This window comes from Channa argus, chromosome 1 (genome assembly GCF_033026475.1).
Source record: "Channa argus isolate prfri chromosome 1, Channa argus male v1.0, whole genome shotgun sequence".
In the NCBI taxonomy this organism is placed as follows: domain Eukaryota; kingdom Metazoa; phylum Chordata; class Actinopteri; order Anabantiformes; family Channidae; genus Channa; species Channa argus.
The window spans coordinates 35,561,733-35,587,990 of NC_090197.1; the positions used below are offsets into that span (position 1 = coordinate 35,561,733).

The 26,258-nt window shown below is 38.4% G+C and overlaps 1 protein-coding gene across 4 annotated transcripts; it reads right to left on the minus strand.

The window, feature by feature from the left end:
- Positions 1 to 215: 215 nt before the first annotated feature.
- rgs17 (regulator of G protein signaling 17) lies at positions 216 to 25,764 on the minus strand. 4 transcript variants are annotated; one of them, XM_067516189.1, is made up of 7 exons: positions 25,419 to 25,764; positions 20,907 to 21,007; positions 20,638 to 20,760; positions 15,434 to 15,564; positions 8,490 to 8,564; positions 8,153 to 8,384; positions 216 to 7,823 (listed from the first exon to the last, which is right to left on the minus strand). In XM_067516189.1, the coding sequence occupies exons 3-7, from the start codon at positions 20,638 to 20,640 to the stop codon at positions 7,635 to 7,637; spliced, it is 630 nt and encodes a 209-aa protein (XP_067372290.1). In that variant the 5' UTR covers positions 20,641 to 20,760; positions 20,907 to 21,007; positions 25,419 to 25,764; the 3' UTR covers positions 216 to 7,634. The 4 variants fall into 4 exon arrangements, with proteins under 4 accessions (XP_067372290.1, XP_067372282.1, XP_067372272.1 ...); XM_067516181.1 differs by having other exon boundaries at positions 20,638 to 20,833; XM_067516171.1 differs by having other exon boundaries at positions 20,638 to 21,007.
- Positions 25,765 to 26,258: the final 494 nt, after the last annotated feature.

Sequence of the window (26,258 nt, forward strand, 5' to 3'; positions counted from 1 at the left end):
CACACAGTTGTCGGGGTGTTTCATTGTGTAAAGCAGAGAACTGGTTGAACAACAGCAAAAGCATCTTAGGTTGATAAAACTGCTAAGTATATGTGAAAACATTTTATTTGAGTGAAGAAAATGAATATAAACCTGCACAGCTCAATGTTTGTGGGTACAGAATCTGCTGGTTTTATCCCACACTCCAGTCAAAGAAAGACACAGTCACATTTGGCAAAAATCTATTTAGTATTTATTATAAGTTGTTACATTTAGATTTCTTTCTCTAGCAGCACTATTTAAATTACAGAAATTCACGGGCAGTTACCATAGATTGGAGTTTTCTCGTAATGCAAGAAGTCATTGTGTAAACAAAGACAAGAGACTGAAGCTTAGATCAAAATGTACCACAACTGAACACACTGTGAGTATGAGGTTAAAAGATTGATGAACAGCAATCTTTGTGTCTTTAGAAATAAAAGGAGAAAATAATGACTTAAATAACCCCCCTATTAAAATAATTAAAACTGTAAAAATATAACTAAGACAGCGAACGGCTTCTGTTTGTTATAAAGTTGGACCTGATGTGGTTGCTCGTAGTCCACATTGGTCGCACCCCCAACCGTTCTGTCTACATGTCGAACTAGGTAATATGTGGATGATTCACAGATCACGCACCCATGACAGCAACGTGAAAAGACAAGTAACAAAATATGTTGAGTCCAACAGAATGTGTGATTTTACATTCCAACATTTCTTTTGACCCCTTTACACTGAAACAAAAGGTAAATCATCATTTTGGCACATTCTATCGACCAAAGAAGCATTTGTGACAGTTGGCTGCGATGTCAGACAAATTGATGTGTCAGATATGTATTCATCTAATTCCCCACAAGAAAGTGAATATGTGCATTTCCCCAAACTGTCAAACTATTTTTTCAAACTCAATCACATTTTAACAGACAGTTTCACACAGCTACTGAAAATGTATTAATCAAGTTGAGTCTTTGAGAAAAACATACGCATTTTCTAGACCAGACTTTGGTGTAAATATTTCTTCAATCTCTTCAATTCTACTGTCACTGGTAAGAAACTACAGTCACAGCTGTGTTAGAATTGCCAATATCAATATAATTAAATGTCTCTCACAATGTACACATTCCCTAATGCTCAGTGCTATTAATGTTGCAGCAGCTCTGTCTTGAAGGCCGAGGTTAAATGAGACCAGTCCCTCCTTAGCTCTTACAACAGATGATGGCGTTTCATCAGACTAATAAGACTTATAATAAGACTAATAAGTCTTTTCAGAGCTACAGTAATGGATTCCTGTTTCTCAGGCTACTTTGGCAGCAATGCTGATCAAGGATTGACAATCACTGTCCTTTGATGAGAATCAAAATAATGATGAAACGCAATTGGATCCTTGGGCAGCACAACCCCAAAAGTTAGGGACCCAGTGCTCAGAGATGTTTAAGGAAGCTGAACCGGCTGAACTCACATGCTTCCTCTTGTTAGCTGCTGTTTGAAACTCTGAAAGACTCAGAAAATGACAGGTCACATCTGAGTTGCGCTTTGAGATGAGGCTCTGCAAGATAAATACATTTCACTCCACACTATCTTGATGATCACAAGATAGGGACTACAAGTCTAAATCTCACATGCCTAGATGTAAGTAAAAGACTCAGGATCTCAGTCACCAATGAAAGTTTTCAAGCGACAAGAGAAAAATGTTGAAAAGTTGAGCTTGGCTGACCAAGCTCGTGATTATAGAGCCAACTTCATTAGCACTGTCCAGGTAAAACTGCACTGCAAGTCATGCATGTGGAAATAACCAACCATAGTCTACATTTGTTAAAACAAAGAGGGTCTTTTAGTCATTCTGGCAAATTCATGAGACACTGACAAAAAGAATCAAGTACCCATAACTGTCAATATTAGTGAAACATACTAGAAGAAAATATGAACCTCGCAAAAGAGTTTCTGGTATTTTTAATTGTCTGCATACTGCAGTACTTGAGTACATACTCATACAGTATCGTTTATAGCAAATAACTGAATTATTTCATTTATTTAGCAAAAAGCATGCTGAATACAAAAATGTCACTTTTTTCCTCACCTAAAGTGACGGTAAAATGTCTTTTTATTTTCACCTGCAGGTCATCTCTTGACAACTGTGATCTATCTACAAAGGCATGACAAAAACCAAGAGGCTTAGGCATCTAAATCAATAAAGAGAAAAGTGATTGCCTAAAACTGTTGAAAACCGACTTCAGCCAGTACCTGCACAAACATAGTTTCGTTCCTAACGTAGCAAAGACACCTCTGACAGAGGCATGAAAGAGGTGATGTGAGGGTGTCAGTGTTTGTGTAGGAGGAGCAAACGATCAGTGAAACAGGGCTGCGTCAGCTCTAACTGCCATTAACAGTGGTGTGTCTTGTGTGTGTGTGTGATGTTACAGAGAGAGGAAGTGAGAGCCCGAGAAAGAGACAGAAAGAGCGACAGAAGGAGATCTTGAGGTCTGTTGTAAAGCATAAAGAGGCACCAAACCCTACAACTAAAGAAACAAACAAAACAGGTCGAGTTTCCAGACATCATTCAATAAATCAGTCTTTCTTTAACCACCATTCACTGTGACAAAAATCTATTTAAGTTCAGGATCTAAATTTCCTGCACAAGTGAAGACATTTTCAGCAATAAATGATCAGACCTAAATCAAACCTCAACTCGAAGCTAAAAGGGGGCTCAGGAGAGCTGGTCTTGGCTTGTCCTTACTTACATTAGTTAAGTATAGTTTATTTTTTTTGCTGATGTGCTGCTGTGTTCCACGCCAACGCTACTGCATTAACACAGTGATAGTCTGAGTGGATATGGCTACAAAAAGTAGAAGAACAGTAAGAAAAATAAGATGCTGTTTGCTGATGGCACAGTGCCTCGCTCATTTCACTAAAAATTCTGTGCGGTGTCCACCCACAAACACTGGAATGATAATCTATTAGCTTATAGCAAGCACATTTTCTCTCCCCATTTCAGTGAAGTGTGACTTACGTATGTGGACAGTGCACATTCTCAAAGGCAAATACTGATAATTACTCAGATTTGCTCCAACTCAGCCCTTCAAAATAACAGTTAAAAATGCACCTCATTTTGGCTCAAAGCACGCAAAGGTTTAGGTGTTGCGGCCTTGGATTCTTCTGGTGACTTCACTCGCCTCTGCTTGTGCTACTTTTACACAATGTTTTATAATTTGCCCTTATGCCTCAACTCTCACCAATGACCTTTGTTGATAAAAAGTTACACAGTCCTGAAATAAAAAGCCACGTTATATGAAATGACAAGTCCTGCATCATACCTTATTTACTGCACATGCTGAGGCTGGATGTTTGTCACATAAAGTCATGATGTGGTTACTCCTGGATAAATGAAAAAAATTAAAAGAAATTCCCCCTCAGGTAGGAAATACTGCACAGGGTCAGCTACTAGGTGTTGTAGCCTGAGATATTAGGGCTAGTTGACTGTCAAATGTATTCCAGTCTTTTATTGTCGTACCCTTACTAAGACTCCAGCACAGCCACATTATGTCAGACAACACCACATTTATTTGTTTTCAGCAAGGTTTCTGTTTTATCATCACGAAGGCATATACTACTTTCTCTGTATATTACTTGTTTGATATATATATATATATATATATATATATATAATATTTATATAGAAACAAAAATAAGCATACATTTTGCTGAATAATATTGAAGAATATCAGCAAAGGGCAATGTAAACCATGGTCCATCTAAAACAGGTGAAAGGTGCAATAGCTCAACCTTTCCCAACTCTCCCACAGTAACAGATTTGCATAGGCAAAAATGGGATTAGCCCTTAGACAGTGGATTCCTGAATTCTTTATAGAGATGCAAAATCTATTTCAGCTCAACATAATTAAAAACAAACACACATACAAACAGAAGATTATGTTGACTAGGGCAAGCTCTCTTCAACCCTTCTGGTCATATACATAGTCATTTTTCTGTGCACATTTTTTGTTTACAGTGTTAGGCTTCAAGTAGATCTAAAAACAACTTGTACATTGACAACTAGATGTGAAATAAATTAACCAACATGAGAGGTAGTGAAAAAAGCCTACAGAGACGTTTGTTGTTTTCTTTTATACAAAGGGAAAAATTTTTTAAAAATTACGTGTCAGTAAGGCCAAAGCTTCGCAAACCTCCTCCATCCCATCAGGACACCAGCTCTCAGACGCCATTGTAGTCAATAAAACCATACCTTTTAAAAGCCCACTCACTTGAAACCCATGGAAATTTAAAGACAAAAATCTAAACTCAGCGATGACACTACTTCACTTCACATCATCATCATTGCTTGTAAAATCTGAATTTGAAATGCAGGTATTAAATATAAACAAGTGTACTTTTCCCCACTGTGTACATGTCACAATAAATTAAGAGGAAAGGACGCAAGCAGAAATCCTGGGTTTCTGCTTTATCTGTCTCCTTCCTTTAAAACACTCCCACTTTTTAAACTCGTCACTGTCTGTTAGCACAGAGCAGAGACTCATATCTGCCTTAACCCGGCTGGCCTCACTGCTCACACTGTGGACAGCTACTGTAGCTACCCAATGTTACCAACATATCATAAGATACAAACATCGTAAACGTAAACTTGGTTTAATTGCACCATGAATTCATTATCTGGTTCTGGGTGAAACATTCGTGTTAAATACTCTATAGACTTGGCAAAAAGGAAAAATAATGTAGCTATAATGTTCAGAAGAGAGTGAGCTCTATGAGTAGTAATTCAAATACAACATCTAAAATGCTTATTTTTTCCTGGAAATAAAAACTTACTGAAAGGAGCAAGTGTATAAATTGATCCTTTAGTATTACAATTGGTTAATTTCTGTTCTGCTTCCGATCAACTGGACACATGCACGTGCAGCTCTTCATTAAATCAGCTAAGCAATTTCAATCAAGCCCTTATGATATTAATGTAGTCTGCATGTGAATATTGTATATTGCCAAAGGTTATATATAGAATACGTTTTTAGTAAGGAACACTGCACAACTGTTGGGTGGTTATTGATTTAGCCTTTTAATCTTTACTTTGTGACAGAGAGCTTTTGTAGAAATATGGTAGCTTGGTTTTGAACTGGCAGCTTCATCTAGTTACTGGAAGTAAAAAAGTCTGGTAGAAAAGTCAAAAATCCCCTAACGCAATGGACTCTGGCTCTAGCAAACAACCCGCATTCCTTTCCGTTTTCTCTAGTATAACGTGCAAATGCTAACTAGAGTCAAATCCAACAGCGGCATTAAAACACATTGACTAACCTGAGGTTAGGTGTTGTTGTGAGTAATTCATAAGAGAACCTTCTGACCATTCAAAACCAATCTGTATTAGTGGGATACAGCTTCAAATCTACCATACCTGTCTGCAAGATATTCTGCATCATCTACACTGAAATTTAGTCTAGACCTAACTTGGCAACATGAACTTCAGGTAGTTAAAGGAAGTGGCAACATGGAGGCCTGCATTTCTTAGTGAGGAGTGGCACTGGTTTATTGACACTTTAAAACTGCACTAACTACCAAACCAAAATGTCAGCTAGCCATCATGTGACATGATGAATACACTTGGAGGTTTAGTAAAAAACAAAAACAAAAAAGCGTATACTGCATTCATGCACTTCCTCTTGCATGTCCACAGGCCAGGGACATCAAAAAATGTCAATTTTTATACTAAAAATGTCAAGACCTCCATAAAGTTTTTTTTTTTTTACTTTTCTGTTATGTGTGTATCTGTATCATACACACACAAAACCATTATCATTGCATGCTCTCAAAGCCCGATTAGAAAAACAAACCAGAGAGTGGGAGGGCTGGCAGTGGGATGGAGGGTTAGCAAGCCTAGCACGCACATGCTAACTGCTTGCCTACAACATGCTTAAACCTAGTTGGCCTTGTTGGAAAGACTGTGTTGCACAACACAAACATCTTCACTAGCCTGTATTCTAGCATTAATAAACCAACCCTTTTCACTGGCTCTGCCGTAGAAAAAAAAAAAAAGTATCTTGAATGGGCAGTAGCTAACTGGACTACAATATACTCTCCAAGCTTCATCTGCTGGAGAAACATACATGCACTGGAATGACCGAGACTCTACTGCCTGGTGTCCCAACTAGTTTCGCTTCACAGCATCTCGAACATCATGTCTGGCACCCTGTTCACCCTGCAGCATGATGCCGAACGTCCTGCTCCAGGGACGGTCATGTTTCCTACAGCTTCTGCAAGAGCCTTACAGACAACAGCCAGGTCTCAATAACCCTTTTAAACTACATCAGTGCAAGCTTCATTTGTTTATGTTCTGCAAGCACAGCCAGCTTACTGTAATACTCAAGTCATGGTAAAACACTAGGTAAACCCACTTTTTGTGCATTTTTCGAAATGCAGATTTGGAGTCACTGTGGGTTTCTTTGTATTTTCTCCAGCTGTTTTTTTCCCTATATAGGGCACCTGTACCTTTCAGGCTGTGATGGTCTGAGTTGGAAGGAGGAGGGAAAAAACATGGGAGGTAGGGATCATTGGACAAACTGTGGTTGCTATTCAGAAAACTCCAGCAGCGCTTGTGCTGCCTTGTCTTACATGTAAAGGCATTGTGATTTTCTCTGTGGAGATATTTTTTATTTAAAGTTCATTAGCAATAATAATACATGTAGCTGCCCAACCACAATTCTAGCCCTTACTTCTCCCAGGTAAAGAATCCTAAAGAAGGAAAGTCCTTGGACGGACAGATGGATGGATGGTAGGTGCTGCAGTTGTTTTGCTGCAGAAGCTACCAAAAGTACTAAAAAAAAAACTGCGGTAAGCTTAAATTTGGCAGAAGTGTACTTTTTCCCTTCACTAAACATAGACAGCCAAACAAAGGGACACGTCCCCTCCGAGTAAATCTCAATATTCAAAACGGTTGCAGTCCACGGCTTACATCGTTAAGCTACTGTAGGGAGAGAGTTACATGCAGTCAGTGCTTATACTGGTTAAATGGGCAGAAGTGCCCGAACGCCCACCAAAAACTTGGTGTCATGTTTTATTAGTAAAAAAACAAAACAAACCAAAAAAAATGCAAACACATCTGAGGAATGGGACAGAATTAGAAAAAAAAACAAACATAAAAAACATGACAGAATGAGTAAAAAGAGAGGATATTAAAGTGAGGGTAGAAAGAATGAGGTCTAAATGTTACAGTACAGGAACAGTCCTTTCTGCCTCTCTCTCTTCCTGTCCCAACCGCCTGGGGAGTCCTTGTCCACAGGTGGCCACTTCAACTGAATGCTGACATGTGAGTTGGCCAGTAAACTGAATTATACAGCACAAACTGTTAGCAAAACAATCACTGGCCAGCATTTATGGTCTTAAACTGACCAATAACCAACCAGCAAAGGCTGATCTGGCTCCAGCGGAGAACTGGATATAAATTGCTTAAAAAATATAAATTAAAAAACTCAACCAGCTATCTCAGACGTCATTCAGTCTTTTCAATCGAAAGAGAGGGAGAGATTTTCCAAACCCGACTTCTGGCACCATAGTAGTAATTGAAGTTTAAGTAGTAGTCTCGTTGGCGTAATGGTAATGAGGGAGGGCTGAGGGGTCTAGGTCTCGAGGCAGGTGCGCCTCCTGCTGTCCAGGAGGCCTCTGTAAACAGAGGAGTTGAGGAAACGGGGGAAGGAGTCACGGTGCATCAAGGTGTAGATCTGGAGTTGGGCATCCTCGTACATCAGGCTGCTGGGTTCTGCCAGGCTCTGGTTTATTCCTTCTCTGACCCGTGCGTCCAGACTGACCTGAGGTGGAGGAAACAAATTAGAAATAAACTGTGTAGCTGTTTAAATGGTTGGCTGGTGGTTTTAATGGTTTTAATAAGAAATTACAGTGGCTTCACAGGAAAATGTGCTAAACAAGATTAACAGTTTGGTTAAGCTGGCAACATGGCTAAAAACTGGCTGCTGTTTATTTTGTCACATCTCCGGTTTATTAAAAACAACAGAGTTTCTTTCTGTCCTCCAGGAGGAAACTAGGCTGAGCTGTTTTTGATTATGATGTTTTTGATTTTTCTTCCTCAGTTTATGGGGAGGCTCACTTCTGCTGAATTTACTCAAACAGTGCAGGGTACCTCTTTGGGTGATAATATGGACACGTAGTCTTCATATATAACCCTGGCCTTCTCATCCACCAGAGAGGGATTTGTCTCCTTTTTCAGGTCTTCACAGGCCAACCAGAAAAGCAGGTTGTCCTCGCTGTACTCCGAGCGTAGGAACTCCTGGAAGATCTCCCGGCCTTCCAGCGAGCGCAGCATCATCTCAAAGCTCCGTGCCCAGGACAGCACCTCGTCTAGACTGGGCCGTCTACAGTCAAACATTTAACAATGAAGTCTCACAATGTGTGTGAGACTGACAGAGCCACATAAACACACACTCTCATTGACCCAAACAGATGATGAGAAGACTTACTGTTCTTCTGCAGCTTCAATACTGTCCATCTTGGTGCACATCTGTCGCTCACTCCTCTCTATCCTGTCCTCATTCCTAGATTGAAAAAATACATTATTTTTCTTGCCAAACCCTGGATATATTTCAGGTAGGTAAAATGAAAGTTAACAAAAGTTTACCATCCTTTAGCATCAAAGGCAAAAACTTTACTTATTTAAACTGACTGATCAGCTCTAGAATATTTGACAGCTGTTCCTGTTCCTCAGTGTGCATCCCAACTACCAACACACTCCGCTATAGCCCTGGAAGGGCTCTCAATGATCACAAACATGAGCCAATGAACCACAGAGCTGAAAGGGATAACAAAGCTACCAAGAGTTTCAATTCATTACTTCGCTGACAGCACCAGTGGCTGTCAGCAAGCATTGCCACTTTGGGATAATAAAGACCCTATATTTCAGCATCCTAGCATTTTGACTGTGCACCATACTTCTGAATTTTTTGTTTAAAATTTTCACCAAGAACAAAAAAGAAACAAATCACACAATGCAAAACATATAACAACAGTGTGAGATACGGCAAACCTATGTACAGTGTTTGTTTGCTTGTGAAGGTGCATCGCAGTTGGAGAAGTGAGGATGGGTCGTGAGGATGAGCAGAAAGGGATTATATAATCATAAAAGTAGTAACAGTTGGGATGGGGATGGGAAAGTACAGGGTAGGGATAAACATATCAAGGATATAAACATGTTCTAAGCGTATATATTTTACTTATTAACACTTATTAATAAGAAAACTGATTTATATAAATTACGTAAAACAGAACAGAGAGAAAATGAAAAAATAAATAAAATTACACACACAAACACATAAATAACAAAGAGTTAAAATAATAATGTTTGTAATAACAGTAGAAATAATAATAATAATAATGACAGTGAAACTCATATAGAGCAATAAGCTTGATAACAACATTGGCAATAATAGAAAGGATACAAAACATGTCATAGTTAAATATGATACAAACAAAAAAGAAATATAGTCAAAATCAATTACTGCGAATAATAATAATAATAATAATAATAATAATAATAATAATAATAATAATAATAATAATAATGATGATGATGATGATGATGATGATGATGATGATGGATATTAACAAGAATGATAGTATTTATTCAAAAAATAATACAATCATGACTATTTTAATTTTATGCTGTTTGTGGCAGGGGTTTGCGTGGAGATGTACGTGTGGCTTCAGTCCAAGGCATTTTGTTTAAGTTAAAATGTTCTAAGAATGGGTTCCAAGCTTCATTGAAGTTTGTTGTATTGTTTTTGTATGAAGCTGATGTTTTCTCTATGATTATGTAATCTTTTAGAAGATTTGTCCAGTAACTAATATGTAGTGAGCTTTTAGATTCTCAGTTTTATAAGATAATTTTCTGGTGATTGTTAAAGAGATGAGTACTGGGTTTTTATATTTAATGTTTCTATTTTTATGTTTCTAAGTAAACAGAGGGATGGAGATGTGGGGTTTCTTCAGCTCCGAATAGCAGAGAGTGTCTCTGTCCCCGCTACCCAGAAAGAATGCGCCAGGGTTGCAGGCCCAAGTGGCATGGAGGTAATCCTCTGTCCTACCTGAGGTGCATTGTGAGGGGTCTGTGTTGGTTAGGCCCATTTTAAATATTTGCTTTGAGTGATGTGAGTTCTGTGAATGGTCTTGTATTGTGTAAGTTTGTGTTGCTAGTCATGGAGAAGGTGTGGTTACAGATTTCTATCCACAAGTTAGAGTTGGGGGAGAGAGGAATATCTTTTTTCCATTTTTCTATTGGGACTCCATTATGCAGTCTTTGTTTGTTATAATTTCATAGCGCATAGACAACAGTTTCTTTGACTTAGTAATTTTTATTATCTCGTCAGTAAGTATAGGGGGCTGTAGTGGGTTGTTAGTTATATTCATTCTTGATTTAAATATGAGTTTTAATTGTAGGTATTGGAGGAACTGTTCTCCCCCAACTCCATACTTTTCCATTAATGTCTTAAATGATAGAAAATGGTTATTTTTAAATAGATGGTAAAGGTGAGTGATTCCTTTGTGCTGCGCTGCTGGAAAGTGGATCAGATGTATTGTATAATTGAAAGTCTTGGTTGTGCCATATTGGGGTATGTTTACAGGGTGCTGGTGTTGATTTTGTGATTTTGTGAGCTTTCCACCAGGCTGTCAGAGTTAAGGAGATGGTTATTGGCTTAGAATTCCACTGATTGTGGCATAAAAGCGAGATCTGAAACTGATATGGGTTTACATTGATTCTGTTCTAAGTCTATCCATGAGATGTTGTAATTATCCTTTGAATCCATTTGACAAGGTTTTGCAGTTGCGTTGCTTGGAAATTAGGTGCTTCAAGGCCACCTTGTGATTTTTTCTTTTGTAATGTTGACAGTGAGATTCTAGGTTTCTTGTTTTTCCAGTAAAAATGAGACGTTAGTGAGTCTAGTGGTTTGAACCAATTATCCGTGGGAGCTGTAGGAAGCATTGAGAACAAATAGTTGATCTGTGGTAAGATCTTAATTTTTACTGTAGCAATTTGTCCAATGAGTGAAATTGGAAGGTTTATCTAGTGTCTGAGATAGTCTATTTTTTTAATATAGTGGTATAGTTGAGATTGAAAAGCTCTGACAGGCTGGGGGAAATATTAATGCCTAAATATTTAATGTTGCCAGTATGAAATGGAAGGAGGGGTTCCTGTGCTGCAGAATCCCAGGCATCTTTAGAGAGTGAAAGTTGATTGTTGATTTGTTGCTATTTTTTGTGTAATTTGAGATTAGGGAAAATTTATTAATAATAAATGTTTCCTTTAGTGAGCTGTAGGGGTTCTGTAAGTGTAGTAATATGTCATCTGCATAAAGACTAATTTTGTGATTTGTATGTGTGTCCTGGATTCCTTTAATTCATTTTGATAAAGATGGAGAGAGTGAGCATCCCTGTTTGGTTCCCCGCTGAAGTTTAAAACTCTCTGAGGTGATTACAGTGGCTCTGGGTGCAGTGTATAGTGTTTTTAACCAGTTGATAAAAGACTCTTCAAAACCAAACTTGTGAAGGATGCTAAAAAGAAATGTCCAGCTAACTTTATTAAATGCCTTTTCTGCGTTTTATGGTTTTAGTTTGTTTTTGTTGTGACAGGGTGATTAAGTTAAATAGTCTCCGGACACTGTCTGATGAGTTTTTGATTTATCCTGTTTGGTCTGGGTGGACTATCATGGGGGTGACTGTCTCTATTTTAGTAGCTAGTGCTTTGGTGATGATCTTCATCTGTGTTGATAAGTGAGAAAGGCCGGTAACTGGAAGGATGGGTTGGGTCTTCGTTGGGTTTTAGTAGAAGGGGAAGTAGAATGGCTGTATTCATGTGTGTAGGTATTGTTGAGGTAGATTTTATTTCCGTGGTTACTCTGTAAAATAATGGTGACAAGATTTGCCAGAAGTGTTTGTAGAACTCTGCTGGAAATCCATCAGGACCAGGTAACTTATTATTTTGCATTTTAATTACTGCTTTATGTAATTCATCAGTAGTGAGTGGTGCATCTAAGCTGTTCACATGTTCTTGGGATAGCGTTGGCATTTGGAGCTAGTTTAGAAAGGTGTCTATATCTGACTGATTAACATTATGATCAGAGGAGTATAGGTTTTTTGAATTTTGCAAACCTTTTGACAACTAATCAGTTATTTTTAGGGCAAAAAAGCCAGGTATTTAGCAGGTACTGCATAATAATCATCTGTGGCTCTGGAGCTTAGGCTTAAATATCTATATTTATATCTATATAACAGTAACGCTGTTTACAAACGGAAGATGCCAAGTTTGTAAGAGAAGGGTCTAACCAAAGACCCAATAGAACTGCATTATTGGAAATGTAAGATCAAGTGTTTTAGGGGCCCAAGACTAAAAAAGTGAGTAAAACATTAGTAAGCAAATATTTTGATCAACTTTATTCTGAAATTATATAGTCTTCTTTCTATAAGAAAAAAGACTGGTCATAATGTTTAAAAGTTCTAACATAATTTATTTGTTGTTAGTTTACAAGTAATTCAGTAATTGTTTCCAATTACTCTCGGTTTCGTCCGCTTATGTTTTTTCTGTAGCCATTGTGTCTATAAAAGGTTAGGTAAATTAAGTGTACGTATGCATACGGATGACATAATCAATGACATCACAACTGACTTTGAAGTTTGGCAGTTGTGGAAAACGACAAGGTAGCATTGGAAAGTTGAGTGTGTAGCTGTGGAGGTACTTGGTTTTTCACAGTGTTCTGTGGAATTATTTGAGCAACGTGCTCTGTTGAATTATTGGTGGGACGTTTTGTGTGGATTTTCTTTTTTGTTGTTTTGTTATCAGCTCAATTGTGGAATTCAATTAATGTTCAGCATTTTAACATACAACAATCTCTGGAGTGGAATATTGTGGGGCCACAGGACACACGTAATCCTGCCTCTACACCAAGCATTATGAAATGTCTAGTTAAAGTTTCCCACTTTTGAGTATTATTGCTTTCCTTTGTCTTACACCTCACTTTTAACTGTAAGCAGCAGCTCCTACCCTGTTCATCAGTAAGTTTCATCCAACAAAAATTATTTCCAGTAAACTCTGCCACATATTCAAACTCAACACAACAAAAAAGCTTCAGTGAAAGCCTTTATGTAAACACTCACAACACACAGGGAGTCTCTCTGTCTGTTGTAGCTCAGTCACACTTGCTGAGTCTACAAAGCAACACACACACCAAGTTGTCTATTTTTATCTGATCATGGAGGAACTTTAATTCCCCTTGCTGTCTCTTGTCAAAGTCCCCATTGTGCAGCACTAATGGTTTAAGCTAGCCACAGCCCCTGGGCTCCCTCACAATACAGCTAAATATAGACTCTTCTTCACAGCTGTTTTGCATGTGATGTGTGGATGAAAATAGAAGGTATCCCAACCAGATAAGGGCCTTGTGTAAGCGTGAGGAGGAAGGGTCCAGAGGGTAGAAGTGAAGGGAGAGAAGTGAACTCCAGCAGTACGACTTGACCCATTAACACTTTTGTACACACTCTCTAAATGCGGTAGATGAAATTCCCTGGGATTCACACACTCATACAAATCTTTACTGGCTGACTCAGTATGATGATGATAAAAAAGTGACACAGAGAGCAGTCAGTCAATTAAACATTATTCGTACAAAGATCCGAGCTGTGTGAGGCTTGCACTGAAAAGGCATTCTTATTACCCTCAGAGTTTTTACAGGATGTAGGAGACAGTTTTCCAGGTTCATTCTGGAGATCTGACACCAGCATTTAATTGAAAAACATTCAGCAGATTCACAGAGCACTCACTACAGGCCCAGTGCACAAGCTGCCACCACTTCAGATGAAGTGGTGTGAAAGAAGCAGCACATTCACCATTCACTGCCTGAAAACAATGTTTCATTCACTCCTCGCAAGGGAGAGTGAAGCCACAGTAAACCAGCTGTAGGAGCTCCACCCCAATTACTGATTACAGTGCCTTGCTCAGGGGCAACATGGGGCTCTAAGTCATGGTACAACTAAACTACAATGGAAAGTCACGGACACACATTTTACATTCACATAAGATAAACAAGTTAAAAATTAAAGCTAAACAAATGATTTTATTTAATCTTCATAAAGAACTCAGGAATACATTTACAAAAATAATTCCAAAAAAAGAAACTAACACAGCTCTTACCCGTATCCGATGGTCAAATTATCCACCCCAGACATCGTTGCACGACAACACAACATTTCTACGACTAGTTAAAAGATAAACGTCAAAGGCAACTTAAAAAGCAAACTTCAAAGGCAGTTGTATGATGTCATTAATGACATCATCGGAACACTTATACATACGCTTCTAACAAGAACGGCGGAACCCCGGTTTGCTCCTACAGATTTTTTTGCTTAAAAGATGATTTACTGATTAATTGAATAATGAATATGCCTTGAGTATTTGAAACTTGCGTTTCTCTTCTTTGTCTGTGTACCAATGAAACAAACAAGACAGTTGTGGTTTTAAATTCAGGTCTTAAAACAATGAAAACTTTGAAGTCCTAGTATTATAAAGCACAAAACTACAGCTATGCAATACAGTAATATGGCATAGAACAGGGAGCTCCCCACCTTGCATTATTTTTTGCCACAACATTTGCATTGCAAATAACTGCGATTTGTCTCGTGGTCCTGTGGCTACCAATGACCCTTCAATGATAAAAAGACACAATGATTTCAAAGCCCTGGTTTTCTACTGGACCGACCATCAACAATATCTCGCCTTTCATGTTAATGGTGTAGGTAGCACACCATCCTTGTAATAAAGACACTGGGTTGTAGCTCGTGTGTCCACATCGCTTACCTTTCCTTTCACAAAGCACTGAGCAAATGTATTACACAATACCAACGCATTTTGCCAAAAAAAAAAAAATAATAATAAAAAAAAAAAAAGTCACATGGTGCTTTCAACCTACTGGCCTTGAATCCAAGGGACCCATGGTAACTAAAGACAGTTCCTTTTATATCATCCTGACGTCATTCATAACTAAGATGAGAAATACAGATTGTGTTTTTGGAGTTTATGCTTATCCAAACCAAGGACAACGGAGGTCTTTGAGGGAAACCTGTAATGTGGGATTGTGTAAACCAAACTTTCTTGACTTAACATCCGGCTTAATAATTGTTTGACTCTGAAAACTGGTAAAATATGAAAAAGGGGAACAACAGTTTGTTCCAGGCGCTGGGCTGACATTTCAAGTTATAAAGTGAAATCTATGATTATAACAGATATGACTTATCATACACAACTTTAAACCTGCAATAACACTTTTTCATGTGATGCATATTCTGACTCAGCTCATAGTATAGTATAGCATAGCATAATCTGATATAGTATGGTGTACTGCATTATAGTATACGATCTTCTTACCACAGACACTTGCAGCAGCCACACCAGCATAGGCAGCAGGTGTTGGGTCGGGGCTGTCCAGGGGCCTGGGGAGGGGCCTCGATGTGTGCCGCCTGCCTTTTTCTCATCTCCACTCCGCTCACACTCCAGGGCTTAAATAATAGATGGAGAAAATATAATAGTTTAGAATATAGTATAATAAACAGCAACTGCACATTTGGTCCCCATGTTTTACCAGCAATATATTTTTGTTACTGTAGGGGGAAAAATATTAGAAACTGTAGTGTGTGTGTGTGTGTGTGTGTGTGTGTGTGTGTGTGTGTGTGTGTGTGTATATATATATATACATATATAAAAGAAAGCGCACTCAAGCAAGACAGAGAGAATTGCATTCCTTGTACAGTGCAATGTGACAGTGTTTCTGCAATTAAGCCAAATGTTTCACTGTGCTTTGATGCTACAGATATAGTGCTTTACATAGGGTAGACAGACAGATATTGTATGGAAAACACAGGTCTAGTATTTATGCACACACAGTCTCTAAAGTCATCTTGGGTCTAGTATTTATGCACACACAGTCTCTAAAGTCATCTTCTGTAGAGCCTGTTGCTGTCTCAGGGTGTACAGCCTTCTTACACAGGAAACATTTGAGGTTTTAAACAGGAATACACAACAGAAATAATATTGTGCTTTAATAAAGTCACCCTGAATGTGCTGTTGATATCGGATGGAGTTGTATGATTGCACTGCATTGTTGTCATTGCAAACAGAGCAAACCCACAGTACTGAGGCTTCTGCTAATGGTTTGATGTTTCTCTGTCTGTAATTTGCTCTTTATTATTTAAAACATAATGACAATGGACAGTGTGTAGCAACACTTCAGACAGCAATCAATGTGCTGCTGCTGTTTTTCGTGTTCACTGTTCGATTAGCATGTTAGCATCCCAACATTTGCTAATTAAGCACAAAGTGCAACACTTGACCTGATAGGGCAGTCAATCAAAAGTAAGGGTTTACCAGTTAAGTAATTGTAATTGATCCTGAGGGGAACATAAGTATTTCATGACATATTACCCCAAAACCATGGGAAATTTCACTTGCTAATTAAGCACAAAGTGCAACACTTGACCTGATAGGGCACTCAATCAAAAGTAAGGGTTTACCAGTTAAGTAATTGTAATTGATCCTGAGGGGAACATAAGTATCTCATGACATATTACCCCAAAACCATGGGAAATTTCACTAGCAAAAACTGCAAAACCACTCATGGTGACATTTAAAGGTCAGGGGATGAACAAATACCAGGACTATCAAAAAGACCACATTTCATGCCAATTCATTCAATGTGGACCAAAGCCGTAAACCACCAGACCTGCAGACCAACACTGGCAACCCTAAAGCCATGCCACATTTGATTATTGAATGTGATGAATGTCTTTTTTCTTCACATTACTGTAAAATAAATACAATTCTAAACTAAGTAAAAGGTATACTTTAATAAATGGGTTTATGAAAATAGGATGGTGTACTGAAGAAAATGGTGAACAGGTGGCCATCTCTTTATTCTCCTTTACAATTTTATGTTTCTCCTGACGTAGCATCTGAACAAGATGACCTGAGTCAGGTCTCGCCCAAATATGTCAATTAATTGCTATTAATTATTAATAACTGCAGAGTAAAATGTGCATATTGATTAGTTACTTTTTAAGATTCAAAACCCTTGAAAATGCATATTGGTTGCATGTGTCGCTAAGGCTGGGATGCTCAGCAAAAGCCCAGTTTACAGTCCTCGGAGATGCAGAAAAGCTACGAGAGCGGCAACAACGTTAAAGCATCAGTTAACCCAAAATTACAAAAACATCTGTATTGACTAGCCTGCTGCATTTTATCTATTTATCTAGAAAGCATTTAAATAATGTTTGAAAATGTAAAAAATTGTATTCAGTTTCTTTGAGGCCATGGTAATGTTTTTAATTTGCTTGTTTTGTATGAAAAATGTTATTCAATTTAAGGTCACATAATTGTAGAATGTTTGTTTTTTTCAGCTATTAATCATTGTCATATTTCATTCATTTTTCTCACTATTATCTACTGAGGAAATACTCTTGATTAAAACACAGCTATAGCCATTTCAGTTGAATATGTCTAAGTGGATGTGGTTATCGCAGACTTCCTACAAAAAGTTCAACTGAAAGGCTCAGAGAGGTAAACCAGTATCGCCTGCAGAAGAAGACTATTATATTAAAGACTATTTTCCTAAATATATACATGATACATTTTCTCAGTTTAAACATCTATGTTGTATTCTGAATAAAATATAAGTTTGAGATTTGTAAATTATTGCATTCCTTTTTTATTCACAATTTGTACAGTGTGCCAACTTTTTTGGAATCGGGTTTGTACGTCACAGCTGCTCATATAGTTTGAAAAACATGGCTATCATCTGCATTTCCACCAGAAGGTTCCTGGTGCGTTTCTGGTTAGTGAATTTTGATTTGCATGTTCAAACCTGGGCCAAATCCCTGGGAGGATTAAGCAAATTAGCCCACTGACAGTCCAAAAGGTGATGCCGATAGTTCGTGGACCTAAGGAGATTTCCAACACCCAGCTGGGCATTTGTTTTGGCAGTGTAGAACTGTGGCCCCAGACCTTAAGTTAGACCTTAGTTCCCCTGGTTGAAATTCCGCTGGAGGTTCCTGGTCTGCTGGAACCGTTGATGAACTTTGCCAAAACACTTCTTTTAACAAGTTAGTTATCATATGCCTCTGCCACCTATATAGTTTTTAAGACTTTGGCAAGTTTTGACCTAGACCAAGAATGCACCTAACAACAAAGTCTCTGTAGACAACCCTGCACAGATCATTGCTAGGGGTTTTCCCTGGCCTTTATAGAGACTTTGACAGCAGAACGGGTGTATGGAGCCACTTTACCATCACATAAGAACCTTTATAGTAAAGGAACGAATTCTATCGCCTGAGAGTATATCGTGTAACCCTGTAAAATGGTGCTTTTCATTAATAACACCTAGTCAGCTTCTTATGAGGTAAATATGCCTCATGAGAGCTCTCATAATCCCACGTGGGATGAGCCACGTTTTGACATGACACTTGTAACAAATACAGTTCATCCATTTATTCCTTCACGTGCCAGGAAAACTACAAAAAAGAGAAGATTACACAGACCCAATTTTTTTTATTTATTTTTTTTCCCGGCTTATCTCATGAGTTCAGGGTCGCCACAGTGGATCATTGTCCGCATGTTAATTTGGCACAATTTTTTTTTAATGGCGGATGACCTTCCTGACACAACCCTCACCAATTTCTACCGGGCTTGGACCGACCCAACAATTTACAAAAATCTACATTTCAGTAAGTGATGTAGTGTGAAACACCAATGATTTGCCATTTTGCCATCTGCCAATGGAATGCATGATTAATAAAACACAACTCTTACCTGTGAGGTCATGGTTGAAATAAGGCTCCTTATTAAACATTTAAAAATCTAAATAAAAATAATTGGGCTTCTCCAACCAACAGAGGCACCTTCTTTATTTCTTCTTATTCCCTTTACTCTGCATCCGGACATGGGATATACTATAATGAGGATACAGTTACGTGCCTGATAAAGCAGAGGCAACCTTCCTGATATGCAAATGTCATGGAGTGGAGTGGCCATCAGTTATTCAGTGATCAGGCATCATACGTGGAAAAATGGACTGCTGGATGTAAGCAACAGCAAAGGGACCAACTTTGTTCTACACCAGGAGGAGAATGAGACTCTATTGACAGGACATGCAAATACAGAGTGGAAATACAAATACACTGGAAAAGAGATAAGTGAATGAATATAGTTTAACTTCCAGAACCAAAACTTGACATAATTAATGATCACACCATACCCAAAAGTAACTGTATCAGCCTAGTTAAACAGTAGCAATAGTAGGTGAAACTTCTTTGTTTTGAGTTTTGTTCATATAATCCCAAATGAGGAGATTGTATTTTGGTGTGCATTCACCAGACTTTTGTGGCTTTAATATTAAATGGCATCATCTATACGGCTGGACAAAAAATAAGTTAATTGATCAAAGTTACTATTTCAAATGCTTTACAAAATATGTGATATAAACTTTTTTTATACACTTCACAGGCTGAGAATCTCTTTTTAAAACTACTAATTGCCAGTTTTAAAAACCTAAACATGGACCCAACTCAACTCAAGTCATCTGATTCAGATGACAGGTCAGAGAAAATGGATGGAAATTGATTAATAAAGGAGAAAATGGTGATGTTCACTTTAGAACACTGAGCAGATTTTTTTATTTTTATTTTTTACTGATGTGGCATGTGTTTGTTTTTCTAGGTTTTACTTTACTTACTACAGGCAGTTGTGTGTTATTTTGTTGCAACTTCCACAAAATGATAAGAAGTTCTGATCTGAGGAAACAGGATGCATGTGCTGTACGTCCAATTTAAAATATACGAGTATACATATGTAAAAAAACAAATTTCTGTGCATCAGTTTTAATAAAGAAAATTTGTCTAAATTTGTTTTTTCTTTACTGTGAAAGGCCATTGTTTATAGACTGGCAGGGAAAAATATATTATTCTTTTTTGATAGATAATTAAGCTGTCAGGGGTTGGGTTTTCAGGATATGTAAAACTTTCACAAAAATGTTTACAAAAACAATCTTAACTCAAGGTCAGTTAGTATTTTTGGGCACTTTCAAATCCACCTTGTCATCCCAGCAAAAGAGACTCGACAATTGTCACTGCTTGTCATAGAGACACACATCTCCATGACAACTAAACAACGCATTTACTGAGGAAGACAGTGGCATGGTGGAAAGCTCAACCATTCTTTCCCCACTCATCTAGAAAATGAATTAAGTGCCCTTAATCCACAGTTCTTTGTTTTTATGTTTTCTTTTGTTTTGAGGAGTGATACAATAATATAATCCCTTTTCAAACTGTCTCCTGGCTCTGTTGTAGATGACTTGTTAGCAGTTTTTGTCTTTTTGGTTTTACACATTTATCCATTTTTAATGTTAAATATTTATCTTTAAATATACGTGACATCAAAGAGCAGAGTTGTAAAAATAATCTCCCCCTGATGCAACGACCTTAGCCAAGAGACCAGCAATGCCTAACTTCAGGTTGTTGGTCTGCAGAAACCTAGAATAGCCAAAGCCATCTTACACTTTACTAAGAAACAAATTACACACTTACCATGAATTAATGAGTTCCCAAAAACATGTCAGACAGAGCAGTCATGATGTGAGGTAATAAGTTGCTGGACGATAGCAGGCTGGTTGACGGAGTGACTAACTGGTGGACTGGCTGTTTGTCGTGCTGGAGAGGCAAGGCAAGGAGGTTTCTTTCACGATGGGGAAGAGAAGTTACTAGTCTCACCATCCCTAACCAACTGGCACAGAAAGGGACACGTGAGCTGAGGGAAATGTATCTGCTTCCTTTCCTTATTTCCTTATGACACTCACTTATTTTATTTATGTCACCGTTGCCTCCTAGGCTGCCTTGGATCTTGATGAAAGGGTCATTTAAGGACTTGAGAGTAGAGGGAACCGTTAAAATTCAGCATCTGAAAAATCAGACAAGGCAAAGAAAACCTGGTTTTACGGCACATATCATAACGAAAAGAAGTTAAACAATCTTTAGTAAAAAAGCTGCAGAAACATATCTGCTGTAGGAAAACCTACAACACATCATTCAGTAATTTATCCAACAACTATATAGTACATCAGGTGATATATTTTTACCATAAATGCTGCTAATGGAATGCCTCATAGAATAGACTTCTCTGTGCCCACACTATGTAACAACTAGACTGTTTAAGGGATAAATTGTGGGACTGATTATTGAAGTTGTCCATCTTTAATGATCATAATTTTAAAATTAGTTATTTTTGGGTTTTGATAACCTTATTGTCGTAAAGTATTGAAGTACCTGTGAATTTATTAAAATTATTTAATAAAGAAGCCATTCAAAATTGCAGCTCTATGGTTCTAATGCATTTCCAAATATATTTTGGCATTTCTTACTGCAAATGGCGTCTTGCTTATCAGCCTACATGTAGGCAGATACTAACAGAACTGCGATAACACTAAGGATGTGGTCAAAATGAGAGGAAATAAACCGCATCAGGAAATGAAACGAGAATTGAACAGAATGCAGCAGATAACTGATGATACATTTAGTTTAAAAACTTATCAAAAAAAGGATTAGGTACTTCATTGGTGCCACAACCCAACTTTCAATCACAGTCACATGCTACGCATTTGCTGGACTTTGTCACTGAAGTAAACTACAAGCCTAAAAACTGCAGGCTCTCAAAGGTTTTTCTCATGCTGCCTTTTTTTCACCGAACAACTTTCTTGCTCATGACAGCAGCTTGGAAGTGTTCACATGTTGACCTCAAAACAGGACATTATGAACTATCACTCGTCTGTTGCAACTTTGTGGCTAAATTATGCAAGTAAAAGGCACTGAAGAGCAGAAGATGGTACAGATAACGTCTAAATTATTTGTTAAACAACAGAGTTACCTCAATATTCCGTAGTACACAAACTGCATTAATATTCTTCTGTATAACAGGTTTGCAGCCTGCCTTCACACCTATCTCACTTTGATGAGCTCAAGAAAACTTGTGGCACAAAGTAAAACTAAGGGTTCAACATCCTCCAGGGTTCATACACCTTTCAAAAAGGTCAAATTCAAGCTTTAAATTTCAAGGTTGACATTCAAGCTTTTCCAGCACCTTACAGCTTTGGTAAAATTTATAGTTGTACAAATAGCTCAATACAGAAAATTATTATCATTTCTGAAATCACAAAAAAAGAAAAATGCCATTATACTATAAACAACCAGAATTAATTTCTTAATAGCAGAAGGAAATTAAGATACACGATCACTTCACAAATAATTTTCAATAAACGTGTCACTAAATAAAACGCAAAAAGTAAGAAGTCTTCGTAAGTCGTTGTATTGTAAAAATCAAAGCAAAGGGTGATTAGACAAACGACACAGCAGAAGCGTTAGCGAGAAGGTGTCTGGTTATGCAGCGGCTGCATATACCATAAATAAGCGTGTCACAATTGACATGAAATACTCATTGCATTACCACTTACACGCACAGCGCCTCTCAATCGTTTAGTCGCGAATTCGCCAGCTAGCGGTTAGCAGAAACACTCACATGTACGTGTAACGTTGGTCTGACGTTACTGGAAATGTCTACATTACCACACACCTTTCACGTGACTTGAAAGCGCAGACTCTCCCGTGGTATAATTAAAAAAAGCAAAATTTGAAAAAAAGCTGTAGGTCTTATATGCAGAAGGCTGTGCATGGATTTGTTCCTCTTTTTACCCACGCTTCGTATTTTTATTTTTTTGTTTTTCGAACCATCTACCATGGAAACAACAACGTCCCGGACTGGCTGATCAAAGTCACACGCGAGACCCAGGTGTAACATTTTTAATTTTAGTTAATTTGTCCACCTACTAAGCGAACTAACCACCCATTCACATTGCTATTTATTGTGAAAGAGATACATTTCAAGCCTTTTCAAGCACATATAAAACCCTAACATTAAAATTCAAGCATTTTCAAGGATTTCCACCCTGATCCTCCTATGATAAAACATGTCGATAGTGTAAAGTAATTTCCTTAGTGCACGAAGCATGAGTATCAACTAATATCTGTCTTAACCGGGTTAAAAAACAAACATTCCCTATAATACATTTCTAAAAGATGAACGAAGAAAGACAATTTTCTAGCTGTGTGCAAAAATAAGGTTTTGTGTTGTACTACGGAGTTTCTCAGTTGCCTGTTTCCAGGAGAAGGGATGTCCTGATATACCCCCTTTTTTTCCAGACTGCGTACAAGTAGTTCCATTTGAGTACTAATACCAAGTACTGATAGGAGTACTAATCTCCTGTGACTCTAGTACAATATGCTGGAAAGAAAACATTGGCAGGAACTGCTGGTCCAAATACTAGTGCGGACAGAGCTGAATACTTTCAAAGACTGGACCATTTACACTTTCACACATTTCTAGTCTACGCCTGATGGCTGGAAGTTCTAAGGAAGACAACCCAGAAAATCCCAGGAGAATGGAAATTTTCATGTGTTCCTGTGCTGAAAAATAAATGCTTCAGCAACCAGCTCTCCCTTGGTTGTCACCTCGTTGTTGGAAATATAAAACATGTTTAAAATAATCTGTTAAGTTGACTTTTTGACTTTTAGCAACTGGATCTTTTGATTTTTGCAGAGCTTGCAATCGATTTTATTACTTTTGCCCTCGTCACTTGTCTCCAAACAGCTTCAAACCACAGACATCTTTTCACCTCCGCTTACCTGCTCAGCTTAAGTGAGGTTAATGTGGTACAGGGTGCAGTATTAAGGACGTTGTAAATGTACAAGTACACAAAGGCAGTATCTGACCTGCTACCCAATGTTATCTATATCTGGACATCCCTACCTCAGAGTTACTTTAGATACATGATTGAGAATAGAAGAGAATTTATAAACTGTTGGGAATGTAGATCATCTGGAAGCAAATTTGTGAATGTGTGTTGTTTTTCTCTGCTGTGTATCACTGTAAACAAAAAATATTTAGGCTACTGCTCAATTTTAGTATGTCACCTTGCACTTTGATATGATTGATTTAATAAAGCCACTACACCCTAAAGTTTCAAAAGCTAATCCATTAAAAGTTTTTGCAGATAGGTTAATCTGCAGACATGAATAGAACAGAGTTTCAGTGTGTACTGTATTTTATATAGCAGTATAAGCTTTAGGGACATTTAAATTTAATTTTTAATTTAAATATCTTTAATCACACAATACCACCAAATGTCTGATTAGTCCCATATTAATTCTGTAGCATGACAAGAACCCCAAACAAACAACTGGAAAACTATAGTAAATTAAGAATTAAGAAGGACAAAGAGTCCTGGAAGCAGAGTCCTGATCTCAGGACAAAGACTAAATCCACAGAAGAACTGTGGCAACTTCTCTAAGCTCCATGGGATGTCCTACCTGTCAAGAACCTTTGAAAACCGTGCACAGAGCAGAAACAGTCGAATTATAAAAGGCAGAGGCCGGTCACACGAAATCCAAAATTTAATCTGGAGTTTTCTCTGTTTCTAAACATAAAGACTAGCAACATTTCCTGGCAGTAGTAGTAGTAGTCTCACTTTACACTTGCAAAGTAATTTATATCTTCAAGTGAAAATTCTCTTCCTCACTGTCACATCAATCTCACCAGACATGCTGACAGCTGGGTTTCTAATAGATTTCTCTGAATGAATAGTAGAAGGTGAATGAAAGGAATCAGAAGTCACACAGGATGTAGAGGCAACACAACCTGGGCTGCTCTGACTCAACACACCCACGGGAAACTGCAGTGTGGGTGCTCCCTCAGCTGTGCACAATATAATCTCGTTCCAGTGTGTGCCTTTGGAGGAAATAGGGTTTAAATTTTTTTTGCAGTGGCAAAATCAATACAAAGTTCGGGAAGTTGACAAGATATTTTATAGTGCTGCGCTGTCGCAGCAGCGGATCTGTTGCATCTACCCGCAGGCCTGTGCATATCGTCAGATAAAAGGTAGGCAGGCTCATCGGACCCTGCTCTCGCCCTCTGTGCACTAGCCGTGCTGGCTAGCTGCTGGGTTGTCTGTTTTGCATGGTTTCTCCTGCAGCTGTCCGCTGCAGGTCCGAGCAGTCGGGAGAGGAGATCCCCTCCCAGCTGACACTGGGAGTGGGGACGCAATCAGAGAGAGCGCTGCACGGTGCTGACTGTCGCACCGACATTTCTCGGAAATCAAACACCACCCACCTTCTTTCTCTTTGCTAGCTTTTAGCCGACAGCCTGCGATCCGCTATCTTTCCCAGCAAGGGGAGGCGGTGGCAGCTCAGCAGCAGCTAACGCCGTGCTAACGTCAGCTAGCCAGCCCTTGTGGAGCATTAGCGCACGATAATCGGCATCTTACCCCTTCAAGGTGCACCGTTAGTGTCCTAGTGTGACAGGTGTGAAAACGCGGTGTTCCGATGCTTATTTAACGACATCGTAAATGGGAATCCTGCGCTGAAATGTCCATCGCCGCTGTTTGTCTGCCATCCGCCCCACTCCAGCACCCAACGCCGCCGAGCCCCGGGATGCACTGCGCAGGCGCGCTGCCACCGCTGCTCTGTGGCTGCAGTTGATGAGAAGATGCACCGCGGAGGCTCTGACAGAGTCACTCTCTCCTCCAAAACAGAGTTGAAAAACCCACTCTGACAAAACTCAGCAGCATGTGTTTTATTTAATTAAAACAAAATCCCAGATGCAAATGACCTCGAAAGTCTTTCACCGAGAGAGAGAATGTCATTAAGCTAATATTTAACCTAAGAGGACCAGTGTTGAAATGTAACTATCACGAATAAATTGCTTTTATAACGTCACATATTGCATCAGAACGCTGTGTGTCTGAATAAATAACTTCGGACATTATACATAATTTCTTACATTTTATGTCCGATTTTTCTTAAAATCATATAACAGTTTCCACTATTTTTTAAAACGAAACCTTCTGTTGCTGCACGCTGTTTTGTTATAAGTGTTAGACTTTTCCGTTAGTTTTTATTACAATCGCATTTTTATCCAAAGTGACTTGCATGAGAAACACACACACACACCAGCATCAATTTGGAGTTCAGTATCTTGCTCATCCTTATCCTTATCATGCTTGTTATACCTTATCTTGTAGTTTCATGATCCTCTAGTGCATTGTGGTAATTGTGTGGACAGATTACTTGATATTTTATTTTATTGCAGAAAATTCACTCCACCC